General features: G+C 30.2%; 1 protein-coding gene across 4 annotated transcripts in view; it reads right to left on the reverse strand.

Moving 5' to 3' along the window:
- Window positions 1–2,687: 2,687 nt before the first annotated feature.
- Window positions 2,688–17,074, reverse strand: part of LOC123260947 (protein kibra) — a 34,333-nt gene continuing 19,946 nt past the window's right edge. For 3 of the 4 annotated variants that reach the window (XM_044722343.1, XM_044722342.1, XM_044722344.1), the window contains 8 exons: window positions 7,741–7,849; window positions 7,479–7,638; window positions 5,903–7,378; window positions 5,725–5,811; window positions 5,048–5,237; window positions 4,289–4,963; window positions 3,734–4,209; window positions 2,688–3,642 (listed from right to left, as the gene is read on the reverse strand). In XM_044722343.1, coding sequence (XP_044578278.1) covers window positions 3,204–3,642; window positions 3,734–4,209; window positions 4,289–4,963; window positions 5,048–5,237; window positions 5,725–5,811; window positions 5,903–7,378; window positions 7,479–7,638; window positions 7,741–7,849 — 3,612 coding nt within the window. In that variant the 3' untranslated portion in view covers window positions 2,688–3,203. Of the gene's footprint in view, window positions 3,643–3,733; window positions 4,210–4,288; window positions 4,964–5,047; window positions 5,238–5,724; window positions 5,812–5,902; window positions 7,379–7,478; window positions 7,639–7,740; window positions 7,850–10,853; window positions 11,688–17,074 lie in introns of those variants that run through there. The other variant, XM_044722341.1, reaches the window with a different exon arrangement.

A 17,074-nucleotide genomic window follows, 5' to 3' on the forward strand; every position in this document is an offset into this window, starting at 1 on the left:
ATTTTTGACCTTACAAAGATTAAATGTATTCACGAAGACACCATAACATAACCACAATAATATTATTGATGTTTTGCTTTTATTCGATTAATTTCAATAACTCATTTTTATTTTCAAGTAAACTTATATCATATCATAATCCTTTAAAAAAAATTGATTTTACGAATCTGATTTTTATAAAAATTTATCATCACGTTCAGGTTATTATACTTTTTTGAAATTGAAGAAATCAATGACATATGTAGAGGTAAGTCTATTTAGAATTTTTAAATATAAAGAACACTTTATGGATGTAGGGTACAAGAAAATCCTCAGTAAAATGCTTTGAAAAGAGAGTGCCAAGTTAAAAGGAGCCGACGAAATCCGAAGCTTCCCGATTGGAACGATTTCAATTCCATCCAACGCGCTATTTTAGACGTAATGTAACACATTCAAATTTTATTTTTGAGATTTCTTAAAATTTACCATACCAATTAATGTCAAACCTTATTATGGATTCTCGAGACTAGTACATGTGTTGAAGTTAAGTAGGTTGAAGAAAAAAGATTTCTTATTTATTTAATTTCGAGTAATTTGTTTTGTTGACTTTGATTGAATTGGTCATCTTGAATTTATTTTTCCAAGTAAAAAAGCAAATAAAACACTTTTTGCACATAAAAAATAATTATAGCAACATTAAAAACTCGAAGAAGTACTTATGAACGACTTTTGTGTGTATGTAGACGCTAACTTCTCTTACTAATTTTCTATTTAACTGATGTTAAAGGCCAGTTTTTCAAACCACGATAAAATTTTATTCAATAATTAAATATATCTACATATTTTAGATACATAGGTATACTGACAAAAATAATTATATCTTGGATAAAATTTTAGCCCGGATTGAAACTGAATCCATATTGGTTGAATAAAAAAGCTGTAAATGCAGTGTTTTCTATCTAGATAACTATCTAGATAAATTCAGCCACTTATAATAATTTACAGTGATATGTTTTATTATCTATAATATTTGTGAAATAGCTTTATAAATTCTTAGATTTTTTGATGTTTTCATATACACTCGGTTGGCACTGACCTAAAAGTTTTTTCTGCTCCATGCAACAAAATTTTTAGAATTCTTCAGAACAGAAAAGCTTTCAAATTAATAGAAGGAAACGTTTTAACAAAAGCCTTGCAAATAAGTATATTAAAAAAGTCATGGAATTAAATCCAACATTTAATTAATTCTTATGGTACTATACTTACATTGGTTCCATATGATTTTTCTATCGATATTGAAATAACCGGAATAAAATAGTTGATGCTAAAGTAGTTATTTCTAAAACCGTCAGTTACAAATAAATGTACAAAGAAAAAATCCAAATTGCTTATAAAAAAAATTTTTAATAGGAATCATCTATAAATTTTCGGCTTTTATAAAAAAACTAAAAAAAGAAAGTAAAAATAACTTTAAGTAATTTTTTGTTGAAAATTTCATCTGGCGAAAAAAAAAAAAAGTTATAAGGTAAAAGCCCCAATAGATCCTCATATACCAGTATATGATTACTCCATGTATTTATATATCTATATTTGTGAATATACATATACAAATACATGGAGTGATCATATACTGGTATATGAGCATCTATTAGGGCTTTTACCTTAATTGAAAACAATCTCTGAAAAGAATCAAAAAATAAAACTTTGAAGTGATTTATTTTGCATATAATGTCCTACGTAATTATGAAACGTTGTTAATTCCTAAACTTATTTAGATCTGAAAATATTTTGAAGTTATTTTTTCAACAATAGTTCCGAGTTTATGCTGAGTTGCAGAACAAGTAATTTAGGTACGATATGAGTGAGCTTCGGAATAATCTGATGAAACTCCTACAAGTTATCGGGCGACACAAAACAGTCCGAGACGAATTCTACAGGAAACCGATAACGTCTTTTGTTACTTTTCTGATTCGTAGTATATATGATATTTATGATCAAAATAAGAACATTATAATAAGAAAAAGTTACGATCGTGATTCAATCTGAGACCTTGCTTATTGCATTTTAATGATATGAATTTTTCAATAAATAGAAACGTTAGATGTTATAGGTAACAAAAAATAAATTTGTATTCAAACAATAAATATTTTAACTTTTAACAATATTTCATTCACGAATCAACTAATTAGAATGTTCTTCACAGCGATTAAATTTTTAAGCAAAAGAAATTTAGTTTTTGAGGCACTAGTAGAGCATGGCCTCCACGCGCTCGCATTTAAGACATGCTAAAATAAAATCAAATAATTCTATGCGGTCGAGTTCGATATTCTCTCTATAGCATGCTCTTAATTTTAGATGATATTTTTATAATAAACTATTGTAGTTTTTGTGATTGCTACAGAATGAATTTTAAGTCAATTTGATTCATTAAAGAAAAGATATTAGAGAAAACTCCATAATAAATTATTTTTGTTTTAAATGTTGTTGTCGGCGATTGAAAAAAATTGAGAAGTATCAATTAAAAAAAAAAAAAAAAGTTAAGAAATTTTATCTACATAAAAAATTTAATTATTATTGTAGAAATTAAATCTGAAAAATGTACAATTGTGTATTGTTTTCATCACAATTGACCCCTTACTGATTATCCAAGTTTAACAATTTAACTTCAATATAAACTTTTGTTTATTTGCATAGGACTGTTTTTTTTTCAACTCAATTGAAATATTAAATTCGCAATTTAATTAAAAATCATGAACAAAGCATAGATTAGAGTTAACCAGTGCACTCAGAATTTGATGTACGTACATCAGCTCATCAGTAGATCATACGCTTATAAGATACCTTTACATCTATCTTAAAATTATTACCAAAAAAAAAAAAAAATTGTAATAATAAAACTAATGGGATCATTCATAACATTTAAATAGTTTTACTGACATTATTGACGGAATTAAATAATTTATGTATTGATATTTACATTTTTTTATACTTAATATATAAAATTTAAGATCATCGCAATCATGAAGTTTTTGATCATTTTGAAAATTGTACAAATGCAAATTTTATAATAAATAATTGTTATATTCTATACGTACATTGTAAAAAATTGTGTCTAAAAAATATTTGTTTTAAAATTTACAATGTAAAAAATAATATTAATTATTTCTACGTTTTTATTTATTATAACTATTTGAAAATGATCGGATTAAATCTTTTTTCCTTTTTCAAACTTCAACACCTAATATTCGATCAACGACATACTCGTACCTTTGCGAGTTAGTATTTGTATTTTCTGAAGTCTTATCACTTTCGGCTCCTTCTATTAACTTATCGGATTTTTCGATTACTTTTGTCGAATTCACGGCGGGATGTGTATCAACTGGTTTTTCTTCATACATACCATTTGATGAAGATATTAAAATTTTATTATTAGACTTCATTATACTACTATTTGTTCGTGCATTAATTAATGCTGTGTTGATAGCAGCATTTTCTTTTAAAATTTCGTTAGCTCCAATTTGAGATTGTGATGAAAAGTCACCACTATTTGTTAAGTCTGAAGTATGTCTTCTGTATTGTATTGTAGATAATTCAGAGTTTGAATCATCAGGTGGTAGTACCGGAACGCTTAAATTAACACGAGTAAAGAAAGCCATTTTTTCTCTGAAAATTAAATAAAAAAAGTTAATCTTTTTTTTTTTTTTTTTTTTTTTTTGTATACGTATGTATGTAAATGGATTATAAAAGTACTTACTTGAAGGAAATAATATCTGGCTTGCCTTTTCCTACTTTGGTTTTTCTGAGTTTATATATTTCTTTAGAAGTTTTCTTCAACATTTTTTCGACTTTTTTATCTTCCAAACTTTTACCATTTTTAGTGATTTCAGCTTGTGCTATGAGTGCTTGAAATTTCTGATCCTCGAGTACCCAAGAAGCAAGATCCGCATCACCCTTTTCACGTGCCTGTTCTAATCTTTGTTTCAATTCACGTAACCTATTTAATTCGTCGTGAAGGTTATTGAGCTTAGCATGTTGAGCTTGAAGATCAAGCTCAAGATCGAGAGATGTTCTCGCGGTAGGTAATTGTGTAGTTTTCTTTGAAGCTGTTTTACAACTTAAAGCAGAAGATGGGCGTCTCCAACGAAGAGATCGCCTTTCTACAGAATTACGTTGAAAAGGACCTCCTCTACGGTAAAGTGGCATGCTACTGTCACTATCACTGCGATTCAACTGTAAATTTTAAAAATTTATGAAAAATTATTAATTACTATCTATGTTACCCATTTATCATACACTTTAACTGACTTACCCGACAAATATAATGATTCCTACTAACAGCAGCACTTGGAGAAAACGTTTGACTTCGTTTAATAACGATAGAGTTCTTGTCATCATGTACCGCGCCAAGAACAATTCCAGCAGCTGACAATTTTCTTTGTTTTCCTTGTTCTGGGATGAAAATACACTCAGTATTAGTTTCTTTATCCTGAGTTTGATTAGATTCATCTATCAGTCCTTCCTCTTCTTCATGTTCAAGAACATCTTCCAGTACGTTATCATCCATCATAAATTCAACCAGTATACCTTCTCCATCACTATCTTCGCTTCCACTGTCACTGTCTCTCTCTTCATCTTCTTCTTCAGGACTACCTAAACAATTAGCAAGTTCTTCTAATCGTAAAGAAACAACTGTTTGTAATTCATCGCAGCCTTGATTTCTTGTAAGAGTTGATGTCTGTGAACTTATTATTGTACTTTCATCACTACTTTCTTCTTTCGTATTTTGTAAAGAAACACCACTTCGATCAACAGAAATATCTGACTCTTGTTTGTCGTGTTTAGGGAGTTTAGATGATATCGAGCTCGTATTCGTGCTTGAACTATCAGATGCTGACAGTTGCATGAAACGGAAAGATAAAATATTATACCACTTTACGCTTGGTGATTCAGGACTAAAGTCTGCAAGTGAGACTTGGGCTGATCCCTAAACAAATAATCAAAATTATAAGATAGTTATTTTAAATTATCACAATTGAATTTGAGTGATTAATTAAAATCAAGAAATTACCAAGCACTCCTCAGACTCATCGCTTATACACCATATATTAACTTGCAATGTTTTCGTGTAAAGTTTATTAAGTGGCACAGCAATAGGAAAGCTCTCACCGAATGTTGGCTTACGAAGATCCACGATGGGTTTTGTACAACACATGTGGTTGATTGGTGGTTGCATTGGCAATAGAGCTGCTTTGATGTACCTAATGAAGAAAATAGATTACATAAATTAATTATTTATTATTTATTACTAAAATTAAATTAATAACGTGTTTAAAGTTTGTGAACTTTAAAATTGCGAAAAGTTTTGAGATTGATCTGTAGAACTAAAAGCTTTTTACTTTATGATATCTTTGATGATGAATTTTTATATAATGTTAAACTTGCAATTTATAATTATGAATTTTTAATTTGTATTAAAATAAACTTGTATTTATAATCTATCATGTATATAAGATGTAGTAGGAAAGAATTATACTAAGAGACAAACCTATTTATTTGAGGAAACGTATTTTTGACATAATATTAAAAAATTTGAGCGTCAAAAATAAAAAAAGGATAACAAAATTACTAAAATGTAATAGCATAAGAATGAGATAAAATGATAATTTAAAAAAAAATAATTCTTAAATATTTTTTACGCAATTTTAGTCTACTTCTTTTTTTACTGCTGAAAATATTAATACTTACACTTTACTATTTTCAGGTATGAATAGTGCTGCTAAATTTCTCGCTCTTTCAATTCCAATGTGGAGAAGTCCATCACTTACGGAATATCTAAAGGTAATGATAAAAAATTTTAATACATACGTATTATGCTAAAAAGATTAATTCAACGTAATTTTGTATGAAAATAAAATTTATTTACCTTAATTTAATTTGCACTTGTGCAGTTTCTAGATTCATATCTCCAAAGGCAAGAGTATTAACATTTAGTAACCCTGAAGGCTTCTTTCTATTGGAAGCTTCAAAAACTCCAGAATCTCCAGCAACACTTTCATCCGAAACAGCAGCAGATACAGACCTAGTATTAGTTCCCGAACTGCTTGCTCTGGATCTACTGCCCATAGGTGGTGGTGTTTCACTAATAGGTGAAAGTGGTTCTTGTGGTAATGAATGAGCGGGCCTTCCTAGTCCACTACCTTGAGACATATTTCCAGATTGCATATCAAGAGGTGGCTGTGGACTTGCTTTAAGGCGTTCAATTTTCTGTTCTTGTATAGCTTGCTGACTAATTCGAAGTTCAGTTAATTTATCCTCCAATTGAAAACGATCAATATGAGAAGTAGTAGTTCCAAAAAGCCTTTGTTGTTGTCTTCTTTGCATCTCTACTTGTTCATAAGCTGGTGGCGGTCCTACAGGAGCATTTTCATACAAAGGAGAAACTGGAGGACTAACACTGGACAAACTAGATCTTGGTGAAAGACTTGGTTGTGACCGACCGGATGATGGAGTTCCTGTGCTGCCTAGATTTTGTTCAGATCCACGTAAAAGTCTCTCAACGCGTCTATGAAGGTCTACCATGTCTACGGGACGTTCTTGTTGAGTTGAACCAAGACACTGTGGACTTCCATATATATCTGTGAAGCTAAGACCTGAGCTTAGGCTTCCTTTGCTGCTTGTCGTGCTGAGACTTCCTAAGCTTGAACTACTACTTACAGACAAGGTGCTTGCACTCAGTGTTTTTAATTGACTTTCTAACATGGTCATTGATCTAAGGGCATCACGTAGCTGTTGTAGTAACAATTGTCTTTCTTCATGAAGACGCACACGATCAGTTATAGTTTTATTAGATAGTTCTAAAGCGTTAGTAAGGTCCTGCTCTAATTTACGAATTTCACACTGAATTTTCTTCATATCTTGATGAGTTCTTGTACGAGGTGTAATGCTTTTAAGTTCTCGAAGAAGCTGTTCTTTTTCTTGAAACAATAAAAGCTTATCTTTATCACTTTCCGTTTGACCCGGCGTAACTTTTTCCTCCAAATCAGCCAACTGTTGTTGAATATGCTGTACTCGCTTACGAGCTTCATCATATTCTAACCTCATACGTGCCATTTCAGCTAATCTCGTTCCAATAGATCCTAATTCACCAGATAAATCTGTTTGAGATGCGGTACTTAATTTATCCTGTGGTAAACTCAGTGTGCTAGCATCTGGGCTGCTTTCACACAATTGTAATCTTGTTAGCTCATCTTTCAATTGCGCTAAGGATTGCATTAATTCAGCCTTTTCTTTTTCACCAGAACTTAAAGACTTTTGAATATTTCTTAACTCGGTCATTATAGCTTGAGCTTCCGTTATATTGTAACAACCACCTTGATGGGCACTTAGTTTTAATTCCACACTGAAAAAAATATTTAATGTTATTTTATTGTAAAATATATGATAAATAATTATTTCCAAGTACGATAAAAAAATAATACATAATGCAATAACGTTATTACCTTGCTAATGTGTCAACTCCGCGTTGTGTACAGTTCATTTCAGCTCTTATCTGTTCTAATTCTCTCTTGAGTCTTGATACTCGACTCCTTGCCAAAGCTACGTCAGACTTGAGAAGATCAGGATCATACTTTGTACTAAGGGAACTTGAACTTGAGCACACTATAAAAATTAATTTGATTTTTTTTTTTCAATAAGTTGATTCTGGCGGATAATTTCAAACATACAAAAAAATTTAACTAAAAAACGGATTCAAATACTTACAACTTGTACGTGACGCTCCAAGGGTAGTGAGAGCATTGTTAAGGTGATCATACTCATCTTGAGCTAAACAAAGCCTCTGTTGCTTGACATCATAAATTTCTTTCTTTGCCTGAAACAAAACATAAAATTTATTTCTTAGATAAATTATTATATTAGATGTGAGCAAATGAAGATATTAAAAAAAATTGTATGATTCGTGAAGTGATGAATCAGGATATAGAGTATTTTCAGCATAAGCCGATACAAATTGTGCTGCCAAAGGTAGAGCCAAGTATACACTTATGTCCAAGTAAAAGAATAATAATTTATGTATTCTTCTTTAGCTCACTACATCTTGAATTAAATTATGTAAACACATAATTTAAAAGTTCAGTTTTTAAAGAAAAGTGAAATTAAAAAAGGCGTCTTCCATGATCTTATCTACTTTGACATTGGATCACCTCACATCTCAATTATACGTATCATGCATTTGACTTGATAATGTAGAAATAGTAATTTTACTATAAAAACACTTTATTTAATTTATATTGTTAAATTTACTAAATTGTGTTATCAACCATGTTTAGAATACGAATAATATGTACTTTCATTTTTATAGCTACAAATATAGTCTTTTTATTCTAGGATTTATCAATGAACTTGACGTAAATAATTACTGAATACGTGCGTAACACAATAACACAAAAGATTTAAGAACTATGTCATAAATGGATAAGGAGTCACATAAACTATACAATAATATAATCAATAATACACGTGGGACTTTTTTTTAACCGATTCATTTTTTATGTTTGAAGATAACTGTAACACCTGGGTATTAAAAATCAAATGACATTTGAAAAATTGAGTTATGAAATGTATCTCTCAAACTATTTAATTTGTTATGTTGATGAATCTAAATATCATATGCCTTCGAGAATCAGTTTCTTAAATTACATTGAATCAATTTAATACGTTTTAAATCCACAACTATTTAATTATCTCATCGTTATAGTTAAATGTATCAAGTATTTACTACAAAAGTTATGAATTTTCTAAATTGTGAAGTTATCTTAACTTTTTATTCAAGTGATTTTAAAGATGAAACCGATATATTTTATAACTGTGTTTAGATTTTTATTAAAAAAATATTTAGATGTTACTCCAAATCCGATCGAATTCAATCAATCCATCCGTTTGAAAGACATAAATAAAAAATTACAAGAAAAAAAAAATTAGGAAAACGGTTGACCCTAAAGGCCATCCCTGCAACTTCCCGCTCATTTCGTACTTAAGCAACCAAACCTACATTTATTACGTTTTTGAGCTCTTCAAGCTCAGAAAAATAATTTTCGTATCATTTTGAGCTCTTCGAGCTAAAAAATCTGTTAGAAGTTGAATAAAACACTATTTTTCGATTTTTAAACCGCAATAACTTTTGAATGAATGAACTGATTTTTACGTGGTTGGTGGCATTTAACGCAGTTTTTGAAGCTTTATAAAGAACTTTTAAGTTTAAATTGATCGAACAAGGAATTTCAAAGTAATTTGATTTAAGTAATTTGATTAAAGTAATTTTTTAATTCAAAGTAATTCAAGAATTTCAAAGTAATTAAGAGCTGATTAGTTTTTGGAATTGATCGGTCAAGCCATTTAAAAGTGATTCCAAAAAAACCACATTTGAAAAAATTTTTTTTTGAAGTTTTTTTCAGATTTCTCAAAATCTACCGGTTCGAATCGATCCAAATTATGGTCAAAATCTAAGTTTAGTCAAGCCCTTTCGAATGGTGCCAACCGCGATAAAATCGGATGAGCCGTTCAAAAGTTATGAGAGGTTTACATACGGCCGCACACACACACACACACACACACACGCGCGCGCGCACACACACGCACACACACATACATACATACATACATACAGACGTACGGACATCATCGCGGAAACATTCGGGGAGGCTTCCTAGGACCTCAAAATGTCAACATCCGTTGAAAACTCGATTTTCGAAAAACGGGGTGAAACCAATAACTTCCCGATTTTTGAAAATTTTCAATTTTCTTAGCGGGAAGTTAAAAATTTATTCTTAACATTATTTTCAGATTTTTCAACTGAGATTTTTAAAATCAAATTACTTCTTGAACTTAAAAAAAAACTTCATTAAATTCTGTCAACAGATATAAAAAAATGTTAAGAATTTTTTTTTTGTAGTGAACGTTAATGCTAGTTTTAGCACAATTTCAATGAAATCACTTTTTTCTAATAAAAAAATTTGACTCAAAATGTATTAAGTAGATATTATAATATGATGCAACTACAGAAATTATATACACTGAAAAAAAATTAACTTGATTCAAGAGAAAAATTCTTGAACCAAGAATATAATTTTGAAGAGGGTAATTGTCTTGAATCAAGACGAAAAATTCTTGAATCAAGTAAAATTTCCTTAAATCATGAAAAGTTTCCTTAAATCAAGAATTTTTCTACTCAAATCAAGAATATTAAGTTCTTTAAAATTATATATTTGATTCAAGAACATTTTTTTTCTGTGTAGATTTACTTTTTGATTTTTTTTTATATGAATATTATAATGCAGTGCACAGATAAATTCAAATACTGATTATCACCAAACTTAACACTGGTTATCACAAAATTTACAACTAAAATATGTCAAATAAAACATGATAAAAATTTATTCTAGCATCAATTATTTGTCACTACTAAGATCATCTTTAAAGTAACTAAAAACAATTAAATGCTGATTTCTTATAAACTTCATTGATTAGATCATAAAAAAACATCACACAAACAAAGGTATAAATTGAGCATGAAATTTTTCAGGTGATTATCTAAAAATATTAAAGTAAGAAACTCAGCTCCCGGTTGAGGCTAATATTAGATAACTTCCGATATTCTTGTATTTATAGAATAATTATATTATAAGTGATCAATTCTTGTATATTAAATTGCACTTTTTTTTTTTTATCAATTGCTTTGTCCGTAATCCTTTTCAAAGGAAAAACAAAATAATATCCATGGTAATTATATAATTAACGTTGATTGAATACGAAAGCTCTCCCTTGATACCTTAATATATACATGATATAAAAAAAAATATTCTAAAAACACCGCTTACGTATTCGCAATAGTAGTAGGCTGTAGAATCACTATCATTTTGCCTGTAGCATTGTTCCCAGTAAAACCTTTGAATTTGCTCATCATTTTCATAATCATTATGATAACACACTCTCATTCGATAATTAGATACGATATTTTCGTAAATCTGTTCTTCTTGATGATTTTGATGATTATGATGTTGATGATAGTGTTTAGATATGTGTTTTTGGTTTTGGTTTTGATGCTGATGGAGTTGATGTTGTGGATGATGATGTTGTTGTAACTGATGGTAATTCCTCTGATATTGTCGTTGATGATATTGGCGTTGATGTTTTTTATTATTAATGACAGGGTAGCCCAAGTTGTAGTTATCGACATATGTACGGTACTGCTGGGCTGGGACAAGTACGCACAATGTATACTGTGGGTCCATGCCGGTACGTGACTTTTGAATTAGTACACTTAAAGTAGTTATTCGCAATGTGAATCCACGTAGTGCGGATCACCTCATCTTCGCGAAGGTTTCCTCCAGACTGTTCGGTTGTGGGCCCAAAATTCCAATCCCCACTTTTGGATTTCAATTTTTAAGGGATCCCCTTTTTTTCTCTTTCTTCCCTCACTTCTTACATACTCGCTACATCCTCCGATGGACAACAAACGAGAATGCCTTCTCTCGATCCAGACTCCTTCTCCATTTACTCCTTCTCACTGATCTCTGTTTCTTCTCTCGTCCTTATATTCCTGAAATCCCTTTCTGCCTTTTACTCTTTAGTAACGATATCGTTTCTTCTCTTTTACTCCAACATTTCGCATTCGTATTCACTCCAACTAACACAACCAATCTGGCCGCGCGTGTGCGCAAGCGTTTTCCTTGCTCGATGTAAAAAGACAAACCTCATCTCAAGTTTGCAGGCTCGTACCCTGCTATTTTAAAATACCCCGAGTAATTTCACCCAAATAAAAATTATTTTATCCGTCAATACCATTTTATTTATAAATAGTTAAAGGAGTTAACTATTGAAAATTTTTTTTTAAAATAGTTCATACAAAAATTAGTTCACTTAAGTACAAAAATGAATAAAGTTTATTCAAATAAACAGAAGAGGGGATCAGTTATGTATAGTATATATTTATTGCTGCGTTGGAGGACCCATCACGCTCAAAGAATGCGGATTGACGGGTAAAAAGAGTAGCATTATTGTACGGGTAAGATGAAGTAGACATAGGGCCCGACTAGGTCGCGGTTCGACCCTGTACCTGGTCAGCGATATTTGCGTCGTAGTAGAGTGTAGTAGTAGAATCGACCTTGAGGTTGCGGGCATCATGGCACCGACCACGATGGAATTTCTGAATATGTCCGCATGTTTTCGTTTTTTATTTTCTATTATCCCTTACATTTACGAGTTCTTAATCTAACCTTCTAATCGTATTTTCAATTTTATTCGACTTATATTAGTTCTCATCATTGAACAAAGTTTTTTTTTTATTTTTGTTTCTGAAAATTTTTTTTATTATTTTAAACCCATAACTAATTTACCTTTATATGAGCCTTTTTTTTTTTTTTTAAACAGTAATAATCTTTGAACTGAGTATAAAATTTATTATAATTACAGGCTTGCTTAGTTTGCAGGAAAACGATACTTTTGTATTCAAAGTATTTTTGTTTCTCTTTCTTTTATACTAAAAAATTAATTCTTGAAATTGAAATGTTTATGAATTAACAAATTGTTCTTGGCTTAAATAAATTTTGCTGAGTTCCAAAAAAATTTTTTTTTTTTTAATCAAGTAAATTTTTTTATCACTGCAAGAAAGATTATATAATATCATACTTTTAATCACTCTTTAATGATCATAAAAAATAATTAAAAATAAATTATATTTAAAGTATTCTGAATTTTCTCATCATTATCATCATATGTATAAAGGACTCAAAAAAGCAATAAAATTTCAATGATTCTCGATAAGTCAGGAATGTTAAGCTCCTACAAATACATATATGTTACAGATTTATGAATTCTCAAAAAAATTTTTTTAATCCCCATGATTAATGAAAAATCATCTTTTCTGTCTTTAATATTTTTCTCTATTTCACTTTCTGTAACATACACCTTTCAATCTAGCAAACGAGACTACCTTGGTAAAAATAATGAATAAAACAAAAAGAAACAGAAGAAAATTATGGAGAGAGTGGGAAGAGTTAAGAGCACTGGGTATTCTTGTATAAACGACAGCAATTTATGGATTCCGAGCTATTTATACACGAAGCGCTCTCTCACGCACGACGTACGGGGTCCACGAACAACCTGACTGTTCGTCCGACTCCTGAATTCCAGAGCAATCTCTCTGCCACTCCAACTCAAAGAATCATCACGACAAAGACCAGGAACCATTTGAGGCATTTTTTCCTTTTGAAATTCTATTTTTCAATAGCTATGCACTTTCATTTCAACTGTTGAAAAAGTAAATTCGTGATAAATTTTCAAGCTGATGAGAATTTACCACTTGGAATGTGATGTTTAGTTGTACACAATATTAAACTCTCTCAGAGTTGTAAGTTTTATTTAATTAACAGTCATATTTTGTACTTAATATATTTCAATCTTATATTATACAACATATAAAAAAATTCGATAATTTTTTTTTTCCTAATGATCTTGAAATTTTGTCAGACAATGGCAAAATAAAGACTACTAAAATTTCAGTTCTTAACTAGACAAAGAACCTAGACAAAAAAAGAATTTTGAAAAAAACGCTCAGCTACGGAATAGATTTTTTAATTATCTATTTCGTAGCAGAGAGTTTTTTCGAAATTCTCATTTGTTTAAAAGAAAAACATAAAACTGCAATGGCTTTGTAATCATGAGTGCAACAAGGATAGTACCGTTTCTCGCAGTGAGTACGACGCGAGAAAAAGAGGAGACCGGCTGCTAATATTAATAATTTTAATTTAAACATGGGAAAAATCGATGGTCTAATTAACAATTGGTCTAACTCCTTATTTTTTTCGAGGGTGATTTTTTAACATTTTGATGTAGCAATAATCCAACTATAAATTATTTGAATGATTTAAACCAAAATATTATACCTGTATTAGATATTAATGATATTAAATGGTTTTTTAAAGTGATAATAAATTTTGAACTAATTGTTTTTTTCGTAAAAATGGAAGATTCTCTAAAATGGAGTTAGACAATTTGCTAATTAGAACGTCGAAATATTTTTTGAACTTTGGAATTTTATATCTTATCCTACAAATAATGTATCGAGAAACATGATGCATATTGTTGTAGGAAATTGAACGAACTAAAGAAATATGCCTCATGTTTTTTTGATAATTCACTGTTTCCAAAATTAGTCAAGGTTAAAGTGAGATATATCCTAAAATTTCAGATTTTCTTTCATCTTCGGAAAAATTACTATTATTGTTAAGATAAAAATTTCTCATATATTTTGAAGAACATTTAATTCTGACTGTATTACAACCAAAGAAGAAAATAAATTTCAATTAATAAAGAATAGTTTGGTTGTATTTACAAATTTGCAGTTTTAACATTCAAAATTTACAACTTTAAAAGTTTTTACTATTTACATTGAAAACTAGTAAACGGTTTTATTTCAAGATCTTTTTGGAAATTTTATTCTTTCAATTTTCTTCTCATACATGAATAAATTGATATGGATTTTAAAAAGTGATATTAGTAATAACTTTAATATTTTTCTATAAGTAAAAGAAAACTCCAAAATATAAATCTATGGAAAAAACTTTTAATTTCAACTATAGTTTGTTAGACCATCGTTTGTTGTGAATGTAAATATTAAATATTGACATCTATTAATTGACATTACATCGTCCTGACACCCGAATCTTTTTGAAGGGTGAGTTTTTTTAAAAATAAAACAAAAAGAATAGATACGATTATTTCTTTTGAAACAGACTGACTTGGCTTAAAAGATTTAAGATATCACGCGAGGAAAAGATAAAGTATAAAGCCAAAGAGAAAAAAACGGAAAGAAAGAAAGAGAGCAAGAACGATTTGAGATTATAAGTGAGAAAGAGGAAGAGAAGCAGAATGTGAAAGATATCGTATAATAGGAAGGAGGTCCGTTCCAACCGGGAGAAAAAGTCTTGGAATGCAGCCGAGTGAGGAATTCCGGCCCCTCCCGCATATTTATCTGCGCACAGCTCTCGAGGGCCTTTCGGCCAAGTGAGATTCTTTTTATAATGCGCAGATACTGAGTAGAGGTGGGACAACGGTCCACGGATATACGCCGGACATCAGGCGATACTAGTGTGAAGCATTCCAAGAAGTAGGGATGTAAACGATGCTACCACTTGGAACAGTAAAGATACACTAGATTTAAAGAATGTTTGCTTATCATCCGAATAATTTTAATTAATGTAACTTGCTCAATCTTACACCCACTGTAATAAACTTTAATTTTTTTTCGAACGGTACTCAATATACATTTATTTTTTGTATTTCAATAGACAATGTAGTTTAAAAAATAAACGGGATTTTTAATTTTTCCTTCCTAATATAATGAAATGAGAAAAAGACTTGAAAAACGAAAGAAGAATTAAGTTGATGTTTCTGGTAGGAAATTTTACTCCAATTCTGCAATTAAAAAAAAAGAAGATGTCAGTGTTTTTTTTGTGGAAAATCAAAAAATAGTTTTGCTCCTGTTGAGAAAATAATAAATTTTGTAAAGTCACATGTCGTTATCCTTATGAACAGCGACATCTGCTGTTTTTGAAAAGATTAGAAAGGTTAATAAAATACCTATAAAAGACTGACATCTAGCGTTATTTTCGCGAATGAAATATTTCGTGGAATTTTTTCTTGCCTTCAAAGGATTCAAATGATGGTAAAAACAAACAGGTGATAAAAAAGAAAAAGGATTTCAGTAGCACTTTTTTGATTTATTGTGATTTTATTATTTTATTTTAACGCAATTAATTTTTTTGCATTCTAAATTAATTTATTTTTATGTTTTTCTATCCTAATTTTTTTTTTTTAGGAACCCATTGAGATTTTTCTATACTGATTTATTACCGTGTCAGCAGTAGTATTTATTTCAAATAAAACCCTTACAATGGACGGAATCCTATCGATGTTTTTCTAAATTTTTAGCCGTACGTACCTTTTTAACGAATGTAAAAAAAAAAAAACTATAATATTGGTCTCGATTCTCGATAAATTTGAGTATGGAAACAATAACTTTACTGAAGATTACCTTCATCAATTGAAATTGACTTTTTTTCTAGAATATATACAGAGATTTTATAATTATTTTGAACTACAGATTCTTTTGGTGGAAAATTATTAGTGTTTCAGATTGCATGAAATTTTTTTACGTACAAGAAGTTCAAATTTAAATCAAATCATGTAAATAACATGTTGTCAAAAATATTGCTTTTATTTTTCGATAAAATATATATTTTTAACTTCCCGCTAAGAAAATCGAAGATTTTCCAAAATCGGGAAGTTATTGTTTTCACCCCGTTTTGCAAAAATCGAGTTTTCATCAGATCTCGACGTTTGAAGGTCATAGGAAGCTTCCCTGACTACTCCCGCGAGGTTGTCACGGTGTCTGTATGTATGTATGTATGTGTGTGTGTGTGTGTGTGTGTGTGTGTGTGTGTGTGTGTGTGTGTGTGTGTGTGTGTGTGTGTGTGTGTGTGTGTGTGTGTGTGTGTGTGTGTGTGTGTGTGTGTGTGTGAAAGTATGTGAACCGCTTATAACTTTTGAACGACTCATCCGATTTTATCGCGGTTAGTGTCATTTGGAAGGGCTTGGCCAAACTTAGATTTTGAGTATAATTTGGACCAATTCAGATCAGTCGATTTTGAGAAATCTTAAAAAAAACTAAGAAAAAAATTTTTTTCAAACATGGTTTTTTTTGGATAACTTTTAAACGGCTCTACCGATCGATTCCAAAAACTAATCAGCTCTAGACAATGAAAAACCACGTCGATCGCCACCAAGCTGGTCAAAATCGGTTAACTCGTTCGAGAGATATCGTGAACGAAAGATAACCGAAAAAAGTGTTTTTCCGGGATTACTCCGAAATTTTTGGTTCGATCAATTAAAACCTAAAAATTCTTATGAGGCTGATAAAACTGCGTCGAATGCTGCCAACCGAGTGGAAATCGGTTGATCCATTCAAAAGTTATTGCGGTTTGAAAATTCCAAAAGTAGTGTTCTGTGAAACTTCTCGAAGATCTCAAATGCATATCAA

Source organism: Cotesia glomerata, linkage group LG3 (genome assembly GCF_020080835.1).
Source record: "Cotesia glomerata isolate CgM1 linkage group LG3, MPM_Cglom_v2.3, whole genome shotgun sequence".
NCBI classification, from domain to species: Eukaryota; Metazoa; Arthropoda; class Insecta; order Hymenoptera; family Braconidae; genus Cotesia; species Cotesia glomerata.